The sequence below is a fragment of the Silene latifolia genome, chromosome 5 (assembly GCF_048544455.1).
Source record: "Silene latifolia isolate original U9 population chromosome 5, ASM4854445v1, whole genome shotgun sequence".
NCBI classification, from domain to species: Eukaryota; Viridiplantae; Streptophyta; class Magnoliopsida; order Caryophyllales; family Caryophyllaceae; genus Silene; species Silene latifolia.
In genome coordinates, this window is record NC_133530.1 from 52,944,336 (window position 1) to 52,955,896 (window position 11,561).

The 11,561-nt window shown below is 38.7% G+C and overlaps 1 protein-coding gene across 1 annotated transcript; it reads right to left on the reverse strand.

The window, feature by feature from the left end:
- Positions 1–444: 444 nt before the first annotated feature.
- On the reverse strand, positions 445–2,384 carry LOC141655371 (uncharacterized). Its single transcript, XM_074462456.1, has 2 exons — positions 2,241–2,384; positions 445–846 (listed from the first exon to the last, which is right to left on the reverse strand). Exons 1-2 carry the CDS (start codon positions 2,382–2,384, stop codon positions 445–447), a joined length of 546 nt encoding a protein of 181 aa, XP_074318557.1.
- Positions 2,385–11,561: the final 9,177 nt, after the last annotated feature.

Genomic DNA, 11,561 nt, shown 5'->3' on the forward strand with positions numbered 1-11,561 from the left:
CTTCAAGTCATCATCTTGGGGAAGGAGATAAGGCACTTCATTTATCAAAGGGGCTTGCTTCATCTCATAAATTTCGATGGGCTCCTCTATGAATATCTCTACTTCCAAAGTATCCATCTCGGCCTCCAACTCAACAATCTCATCACAGCTGTATACCATCTCAGGAGGAGGCTCATCTCCATATATCAACTTCTCTATCTCATCCATCTCCTTGCTCTATGGATATGACGTAACAGCAGGGGCATCATATAGACTCCTGTCAAAACAATAAGTAAAGGAATCATGAATAGGTGGATCAATAGGATTAATCATATGACAAGAAGCTTTTAAATCAGGAGAACATGATGCTTTGTCAAGACCAAAAGTGATAGTATCATCTCCAATATTGAACGTAAGACTCCCATGCCTAACATCTATAACCGCCCCTGCTGTATGCAAGAATGGTCATCCTAGAATAATAGGAACACGAGAATCCTCAGCTATATCTATCACTACAAAGTCGACTAGAATGAAAAATTTCCCTATTCTAACTGGTATATCTTCTAAGATACCCATAGGGTGCTTAATAGACATGTCAGCCATTTGTAGAGCCATATTAGTACATTTAAGCTTCATCATGTTTAATTTATTGCAAATTTTATATGGCATGACACTGACGTTTTCTCCTAAATCACATAAGACATTGTCAATAGTTAAAGGGCCTATAGTACAAGCAATAGAAAAACTCCTTGGATCCTTAAGCTTAGGCGGAGAATTGGCTTGCAATGCGGCGTTGCATTCATGAGTGAACGCGATAGTCTCTACTTCATCAAAGGACCGCTTCTTTGACAAGATCTCTTTCAAAAACTTAGCATATGCCGACACTTGAGTTACCAATTCAGTAAATCGCACAGTCACTTGAAGATTCTTCACTACCTCCATGAACCTCCCGAACTATTGTTCGAGCTTAGATTTCTGCAATCTTTGAGGAAAAGGTAGTTGAATTTTAATCGGCTCGGCTTCTTTAGCTTTAGAAGTAACTTTGGAAGCATTATCGTCAGTTACAGGGGTGACTCGATCGAGTTCAGGGGTGACTTGATCGAGCCGTGTGTGCACTCGATCGAGGAACCAGATTTTGTCCAATGTCGTAGCTGAAATACGCGAAAAATCATCATCTGGAGAGGTGCCTCGATCGAGCCCGTGGTGAACTCGATCGAGTACCTTGGTTCCTCGATCAAACCCTGTGCTACTCGATCGAGGATCCTCTGCAAATCCGTCTTTTTAGCTTGTCTCGCTTTTCTTCACATCTCGTGTTTCAGTTTCGTCAATTTATTTTTCATTGTCACTTAGCTCCAAATTACCTAATCCCTTAGGATGTATGTAAGGGACCTCATCTTCATCAATGGGCACGTCCGGACTTTGATAAGTGGTACCACTCCTCAAAGAAATAGCATTAACTTGCTCATGTGCTTGTTTACCTTGAGGAGGAAGATTGCCTGACTGTTTTGAAGGATTTTGAGCCGCCATTTGAGCAACTTGAGTATCCAACATCTTTTTGTGAGCCATAAGTTCGGAAATCTGAATCATTTGCTTTTGTTGAATTTACAAACTTTGTTGCAATAGGGCCATCATCTCTGCCATCTCATTACTTGGAGCTTGAGGAGGAGGTTGTATCTGTTGAAAACCTCCTTGATTTTGCCGAACAAAGTTTCCTTGTGATTGGTTACCACGATTTGGGGGAATAATATAAGCATTCTGCGGCGGGGCTTGAGCAAAAGCATTCTGACTCCTTTCAGGGAAGAAGTTAGAATAGGGAGTACCTTGCTTGAAAGATTAGAAAGCATGAACTTGTTCAATGGTACTCATACACTTGGCCGCAGTGTGGCCATCTATCCCTCATCTTTCAGAGGACACCTCTTGTTGAACCATATGAACCGTTTCTTGCTTATTAACCAAAGACTGAGTAGTCTTCAACTTGGCTATTTGAGCCGTTAAAGCCTCCAGCTGTGCCGCAATAGCATTGTCTGAACCACTTCCTCTCTTACTACCTCTGGATTACCATACTCAGCTCCGTGAGTAGCTATCTGATCAATCAACTTCCAAGCATTACCATCATTAGTATTATCCTAGAATCTTCCATTGGAAGCTAAATCAAGCAAAGCTCTGTGATCGTCATACAACCCCTTGTTAAACTGGTTGCAAAGGAACCAAATCTGGAAGCCATGACGGGGGACGGATCGAACTAGCCTCTTGAAACGAACCCAAGCTTCATTAAAATCCTTATTTGGACCTTGCTTAAAACTCGTAATCGGGCTTCTAAGAGCATTAGTTATTTGCGGTTGAAAACACCTCTTGTAAAATGCAAGAGCTAATGAAGTCCAGTTAGTAATTGCATCAGCCTCCATATCCAAGTCAGGTGGCCACTCTACTACATCATCTCTCAAAGAGGAAGGAAAGAGAGTTTGTTTGACTTGATCTTATGTCACCCCAGCTGTCAAAGGAATAGAACAACAATATGTAACAAATTTTTCCATGTGCTTTGCGGGGTCCTCTCTTGCTTTTCTGCCAAACATGCTCTCTACTAGGCTTATATAGGAAGGTTTGATCGGTCCGTTTCATGTTCACAATTGAATAGATGTTGTCGTTGGGTCACGTCCGAATCAAAACACAATTTATAGCTTCACAAACAACTCTACAATTAGTAAAGAGGCAAGTAAAGGTCGGATCCCAAGGGACGGGAATTGAGATGAGATTTCTATTGAAACTAGTGGTGTCTTAGGGGTGTCACAATTTGGGTTGATGTAGAAGGTCACTAACTAAATAGTAATGAAAATAAATAAGCAAGATGAAATAAAAGGGTTGTAAACAATTGATAAAAAGCACTAGGGTATCATGGGGTCATAGGGGAATCATGGGAATTGATCATACAAACATGTTCTCAAATTATAAGCAAGCAATTATTGTTGTGATGGATTGAGTTGGGTTATATCTTACAATCCTAGGAAAGTTTGGGTCCCGGAGCCGAATCGATTAGATTGTACAACACCTACAAGTCGACTTAGTCTTCCCTACTCAACAACATGCATGGTCTAATGAGACTCGAGTTGGTTTATGTCTTACAAGTCTCATTGAAAAGATAGGTGATGGGTAAAAAATGCAAGGATTCATAGGCTCACATTTCATCAAACATAACATGTGCATGAGTTGAGATCAAAACAAGCAAGCAAATAAACCATGAAAGCATATTAATTTAAGCATGAATCATTCCCCATGTTGGTTTCCCCTAATTACCCATTAACCCTAGCTAGGTCACTACTCACTCATTATCATGTTGATCATGCTAGCAAGGTTGTCAATCATACCAATAAAAGGAAACATGATGAACAAATGAAAGTAATTAACAATAATTAAAAAGGGATTAAGAGAATTATAACTACTAATGATTCCAATAATAAAGCAAAGAATAAAAGAAGTACTTGATGCTTGATTGAGAGGTTGTCAATCTCCCAATAATAACCCAAATAATCTTCAATTACCCAAAATAAAGGATGAACAAAAGAGAGATTAAGGAAATAAAACTTGTATTAAAACTTGATTAATTGTTGATTACAATATTAAAGAGAGATTTGATTGATATTAACTACTCTAATAATTGATAAGAAGAACATCCTCTTCTAATTAGACTAATGGGGTATTTATAGTGGAAATTAGGTGGATGCATTAGGGTTAACTAAGGGCTAAACTAGTAATTACACTTTTTAGATTGAGCGAGGGGAGAAGCGGTATTTTTGAAGGAAGGGCTTCTTTCTTTGATGCATGAAGAGACGAATTCGTGCTGGGCTGGAATCCGGGCGTATTGGTGTCGGGACGGGCGGATTATAGCAGGGGAAGACGGGCATCTTCGAGGGAATCCGGGCGGATTCTGGTGGCTGCTTACCCGGGCGTCTTTGGAGGAAGATGCACGGATTGTGCTGTGGAGGACGGGCGGATTCAAGGCAATCCGCTCGGATTGTAGCTCAGCATTGTTTCTTCTTCTTTTCTTCCCTTTTCTTCATAAAATCCTTGGGGATTTCCTTGGGGATGCAAGGATCCTTTCTCAACATTGCTCATCTACTATCATATGTACAAAGGCCTTCTAATCTTGTCTCTCCTTGATGCTTGGTCATTGAATTTAATCAATTTAGTCTCGTTTTGCCATGAAAATGCAAGATTTGCACTTCTTTCCACTACTACAAATCCAGGCAACTACAACGCCCCATTAACAACGAGTATTCACGAAAATCACAATAGACGTTGTAGAATGTATGGCGCAAATTTTAATAAAATGAATTACAACGGGTATGGTTATAAAAACCGTTGTTATTAGTTTTAACAAGGGGTTACACATACACAACCGTTGTTACTAATGTGGCGCAAAATTGACGCAAAGTTAGTGAAAAGTAATCACAACGGTTGCTTTTGGAACCCGTTGTTAAAACTTCTTTGACAACGGTTGTTGTTTAATAACCGTTGTCAATACCTTCCATACTATAAACCACACAAACACAAGTCTGCTGCAGCCACAAAACACAAACCCATCAGCCAAACACAAACACAAAACACACACTTTCTCATCGTCTCTTTCTCTCTTTCTCATCGTCGCTTTATCTTCTCGCCGTCACTGTTGATTTCATCGTCTCTTTACGTACGTTCTGTAATTATCAGGTTTGTTTCATCGTCATTATTTTATTTTTCTAATTATTTCATTTCCATGTATGTGTTTTTATCGACCATTAGGTTCCATTCAGCATCTGCTATATCGTCATATAGCTGCAGCTGCTGCTGCTCCGTCAAGCCATCTTCTTTGTCGTCCTTCAGTACGGATCGAGCATAGTAAGAGTCTTAAGGATGATATCATTCATTTTGTTGGAGTTTGGAGTTTGTTTTGAAAGATTAAGGAGGGTTAATTTATTTGGAGTTTGTTTTAGCAGTTAGGGTTTGGAGAATATATTGAGATAATGGAAATGCATGTTAGTTGAGATAATGCAATGTATTTATACTAAGCAATGTGTGGGTTGAGTTATTTTTTAATTAATATATATGTTAGGAAGTTGTTCCATAATCATCATCATATCTCTCAATGCTGCTTCAAATCTTATTACTAACCCTTCTCATTCCATATTGTCCGTTCATATGCACAGTGCTGGCAGTAATAATCTGGATCTTGATGATGACTGATCTATGGAGTTCGAAAAATGGAAGCAAATCAAACATGCATAACTTAACACTTTCAAAATGATCATTTCATTTAATTTTAAACCAAATACATTACAGCAATTATCAGAAATCAAAAGATGTATAATAAGCCGGAACAACCCCGGTTAAGCGTAAAAAGCGCTTCTCAACCTGCCACCAATCACGCCACTCTGGTATACCGCTAACTTCCGGGTCATTGGCTTCATATTTTACAATAACAGATTGAATATATGCAAGGACACGACTTGCATGTGGAGATAAGGTTGGAAGAGTACAACTCAACATATCTCTGGCTGCAGCCAAGTTGCGAGTAACAGGCCGACGAGGGTATGAAGATGATGATGATGATGAGGCTTTGTTGACAAGCGGATGACGCTTCACGCCTCTTAATCCAATAATTCCGTTGATGTTCAAGGGATGATTTGATTAATGGGTGTTGATCGGAGGAAGCCCTTGGCGAGAACCTTCCCATCATCTTCAATCGTTTGTGTAAGCCATTCTTCGTTGTTGATAAAATTAGGGTTCATTGCCATGTTGTTTCAATTAATGAATGTTAGTAAAGGATGCTTTAATATTTATAGTCACATTTATAAGTTTTTTCAAAACCGTTGGTAATTAATTTAAGGGATATTCTGCATGCATCGGAATTATAACGGGCCGTAATTATGCATGCATCTAGTAATATTTAATTTAATTTTTATTTATTTTTTAAGAACAAACAACAACGGTTATTTATTAAAAAACCGTTGTCTTTAGTTATAACAACGGTTTTGTATATTACAACCGCTGTTATAACTTTCCCTCTAAAATTGAGTCACACTTTCCACAACGGGTTTTTATACTTAAAACCGTTGTTAATAGTTTTAACAACGGGTTCCTTAAGAAAACCAACCGTTGTTAAAACCTTTTACAACGGACGCTTTAACAACGTCCGCTTTTTTATATAACAACGGTTTTCAACCGTTGTTATAGCCTGTATCTGTAGTAGTGTTCCTACCAAGGGATCAAAATCTCAAAGAATATGCAAAACAAAGAACTAAAGACAATAAATGACCCAAATATGCACTAAAAAGCATGGGAACAAGGCTAATTCAGGGGCTAAATATGCGCTAATTATGGTCACATCAAATATCCCCAAACCGAACCTTTGCTCGTCCCGAGTAAAGAGGTGACAAAGACTAGGACCATTATTTAAACTAACCTAATAACATAGCCGATATGAGACAATTAGCGGGTCTCACTCCGCCCCTTCAACTCACAACAAGACAACCATGAGGTAGGATGCCTTCTTGCAAGGCAAGGTGGGTCTTGCCAAAATGGCGACACATCCAAACATTAAGCACACAAAATCAAATAATGGATGCATCAACAAAAGGAATAGCCACTTCCTCATCAAGTGGCGGAGGCAACTAAGAGAGAACAAATTTAAGAGCATATAATCCTTCACAAAGACTAGTTCAACAAATTACTAAGGCTAAGAGTATGGCACTAAATCACCTCCAAATGGTGTTAAACTAGACTACTCTTGTCCTCAATTTCCAAATGCTTTCGTCAAGAGTGATCGGATGGTGGTGGAATGATGATCCCTATGATGCTAGTAGCATATGACATGACAAGTCTCGAATTCTCTACAAAAGTAAAGGTCATGGATCGTCCCAAGCTCGACAAAGTGGTTTGACAAAAGGCTTTTTGGGAATGAAATGCTCAAATCTTTATAAACAAAGGGTGGATATGACTAGCATTCAAAATTGTCCTCATTTAACTTTCACATTTCAAAAATTTAAGATGGGGTTTGTCCCTTCCGGGCTAGTGTCCTTTGCTTTCGCCAATCGCTTATTAGGCAACCGGTTAACCTCTTGACAATAGCTTTTCGGGGTGATAGTCACTCTATCTCTGGGCGGTTGAATTCACAACCGTGTGGGGGCCCAATTCAATGGATCCCTCTCCAAAGCACATCAAAGTGGTACGCCTCCATCAAAACAACTAAATTTCTCAACATTTCAACATTTCATAACATTTGAGGTTTCCTTGGCAATAAATTACTTCCACATGACAAAATTTTTGAAATGAGCACTTCAAACTTATTGATAGAAAAATATTTTTGGGTTGCCTTACCACAAGGTCAATCAAGGTCACCTAGACAAGTTAACCAAGTCCACATCGCATCACGGGATTGGATAGGTGACTCACATGCAAACCCTTGACTAGGCTTTGGGTCATGGGTCAAAAGACACTAGTATGACAAAATCTAGGGTGTTTTACAACCATTCTAGTAGGCAAAGTCTTCAGTTGAAAAAGTATTTGTAATGGCTTAGTTGCTCTTGTCAAAGTTCTCAATTAGGCACTTTTCAAAATGTTTCATCTAAATGCAACTACATGCCATGATGCAACTATTATATACATCCTAATGCAAGTGTTTCTATCAACTAATATGACATATAAACTAAATGCAAGTCCTAAGTTTACATTGTTATACCGCATCAATCAAAATAAAGCCACATAGTCATTAACATAGAGAGGAAAAAGGAGATTGGAAAGATCATACCATGCGGTCTTCATGGTCCTCATGTCTCGGATGTGGCGTAGTCAATCAATGTGAACAAGGATAGAACAAACACAATATATACAACAATATATACATAACTACACTACCAAAGAAATAAACATGTTTTTGGGTTTTTCAATTTTCAAATTTTTATGGTTTTTTCGAAATTTTTCAATTTTTTGGATTTTTGAATAAAAGTTAAGTTAGAATTCCCCATCCCCACAATAATATGGGCATTGTCCTCAATGGCCAAAATGATGGGATATTATGCAAACATGATGCATGATTTCTACACTAAATGCAAGCTACACTAATCTACACTACATGATGCATGGTTTTTGTTTATGACGGAGAGGATAATTTAGATTACCTCCCGTTGTGTATGCATTAACTTCCCCAAACCGATCTAGACATTATTGCTAATGTCCAAGGATGGGTGTAGTTCATGCACACACTATGCAATGCATGAAACTAATTTTGTCATTTTGGATTTTGAAAGGTGGGAACAATAAAATGAGAACACCTCAATGGGGCCGAGGTGTTAGTCCTCTATGGTGCTAGGACTACTCCAACAATGATAAATATTAATAAAATACAAGTTAACAAAACACAAACTTCTTTTCATGAAACTTGAAAAATTAAAGAGAGGAGATGAGGGAACTTCACTTAAACTTAGGTGGGTGCCTCTCGCCCGCTCTACCTAGCTATGAAGTAATCTTCTAGAGGTCGGCATCATCTCCTTCTAGATCGCTATCCCATATCTCCTTTGATGCATCACTCATACTTGGGTCCATGAACTCGTCCTCTTCACTTTCAAGCTCCACCGTGTCTCCTCCACGAGAATTGTTGCTTCCCTCCTCTTGTCTCCCGTTTGCTCCTTCATTTGCCCTCTCCGAATTGGGGAAGAGTAGGTCCATTTGAGCCCATGAGGGGAATGCTCCTTCCTCACTAATCTTTCCCTTTTGAACCATGTCGTGGTATTGAGGATAGAGTGCATAGTAAATGTCCACGTTGGTTTCATATTGGCGAAAGTGCAAATCTTGTAGAATTCCTGTGAGAAAGTCGTCACGGGGAAGGATGAAGGGGTTGGGATGGTTATACGGTTGATAAGGAAATGGGTAGGGAGGCACTTTGATCTTTTCATCTTGGGATTGTTGCTCTTGTTGTTGTTGTTGGGGATTTGGAGGTGGTGCTTGTCTTGGTTGGGTTGGATTTGGAGGGATGAGGTAGGATGGGATTGGAGACAAATGTCCTCTTCTCGGGGAGATACGTGGTAGGTCGGCCATTGGAAGATAAATCGGATCGCTTCCTTTTGTTAACCACTTAATCCGCTTATCGACCCCCTCAAGGGTTATCCAATGGTGATGAATGAGAAGAAGATCTTCATTTATCCTCGTGTTTCCCAAAAGAGGAGCATACTCATTATTCTCATTGAATCTCGGGTTGAAATGCTTCGCAAGCCTAGTAATGAGTCCTCCATTCACAATGTGTTTCATTCCATCATCGTCACCATTCCTAAACTTTGCCCATATCTCTAGTAATACTAGAGGTGCATTGAAGTGGTACGCACTTCTTCCTTGAATATTGAGGTAGGATTCCATAAACACAAGGTCTAATTGGTTCACTATGGCCGGATCACGGCGGGCAAGTAGGGTGCCCGAAAGTAATCGATAAGTAAGCCTCAAGATCGGATTTTGGATATGAAAAGCGAGACATTCCTTGGTGTGTATGAAATCCCGGCCGGTCATGGCCCTCTACAAAGGTTCAACACTATACTTCTTTGGTTTCGATGTTCGGGTAGGCGAAACATCGAGACCGAGTACATTTGCGAATTCTACAAAGGTCATCATCCTAGAAACATTCTCCAACCTAAATTCTATGAATATTGTTTTGTTCAAGGTTGTAATCTTCAAAAAGCTCAAAAATTCAAGCACAAGAGATCGATAAGTTTGTTCATGCATGCGAAAAAGGGTTGAGAGACCAAATACTTCAAAGAGAGCTTCCACTTGGTGATAAATCCCAAGTTTCCTCAAGGTAGCATGACATAAAAACTTAGTGGGAAGAATATTCTTACTTAGAAGCCGGTGGAAGACTAATCTTTGCACATCATTGAAAAATTCCACATTTGAGAAGTCATCAAGCCTTGTGAGATCTACAATCTCTTCATGCTCCTTTCTTAATGTGTTGACATGGGAGGTAGAAGAACTTCCCCTCATCCTTGGTCTCCTCCTATTCCTAAAAGAGGATCTCCTTGGTGTCATTTCTTGATTATAGAGCCGGATTCTTTTGATTTGTGAAGGAATAAAGATGCTCCTTGTTGATTGAGTGTTGCCTTTGGAAACCCTAGAAAATTGGAGCTTTTTCATTTTGTGGGTTTAAGAGTGATTTGTGTTGGGGCTGGTGTCCTTAACAGTTAGTGCAAGGACTTATAAATCTCTAAAAGGATCAAAGGGTATACTTTTGTATCATAATCAGTTGGTCCACGTTTATCAATAACGGTTGGCTTGCTAGATAAGTTTGACGTTATTGTCATACAGATGGCGGTGATCAACTGGTCCCTAAAAGTCACACCTATAGGATACGTTTGAGAGATGTGACGGTATGAAAATACAGTCATGTAGATGCCAAATTTGACTAACCAGTTAGTCCGAGTTATTTGACTAGTAATTAGTCAAATATGTGATGTTGAGATATTTTTATTTAATACGGATTATATAAAAATGGCCAAGACGAATTAAACGATTAATTCGTAAAATTGAATATAAACGATTTATATTTGATTAATGTATATTGAATATAATTATACAATATTGTCTTTGTTGGACATGTATTAATAATTCAACTAATCCGTATTATTAGTTGATGCTTTAATAACCGATAACCGATGACAGTTTATAATTAGATCGTGTCATAAACATTTAGTAAATTGCATGTCGGACCGCGAGTTAAAATAAAGAGGAAATGGAAAAGCCCATTTCCCTCTCTTGATCTCGGTTTGGCCGAATGGCCTAGACAATAAGAGAGGCTCACTCTCTTGTTTAACCTAATCATTCATTTGCAAAAAGAAATTAGGGTTTTGAGAAAGTGCCTCTCGAAATTCGGATCTCTCATCCAACATAAACTCACAAAACAATCCTCTCAATATTGCAAGGCAATTAGAGGATTCCTTCTAGCACAAGGGCATTTCTCGGACAATCTTGGGTGCATCGTTTAGGAGGAGATCTACTTTGATCTCTCATTGCCAATTTGCACTAGGACCGAAGGTTAATCCTAATCTTTATCGTTTCATTATTGTTTTTCGTTTATGACTATAAATCATGTATAAAATTTGCGTTATAATCCTATAAAGAGAGGGTTTTATACGGATATTACCCCACAAGTGGTATCAGAGCGAGGCCACGTAAATTTTTCTATGTGATTTTCATCAAACGGATTTTGAATCGGTAATTTTTGCTTAAAATCATCACGGCACAATTTTTTTTTTGGCTCGGCAATTTATTTTTTTTTGCTGCGTTTTTTTGTTGTTTTTGTGCCTTGGGATCCGTGTCTTGTATACACGGTGATGGTTGGTTTTGTTTTGTTTTCATTTTGATCTTTGCATATTGTTTTGTAATCGATATTCATCGCAATATGTTAAAGATCTATCAAAATGATTGCATAAAATTTAGTGTGGCGCAAATTTTTTTTGTCTCAAAAATTCTTGAAAACCGTGTGGCCTCAAGTCACGGCCTGTTTTTCTATTTTTGCATCGTTATGCGTGCCACACAATTTTTGTTAGATCATTCGATCTCTTGTTTTCAAT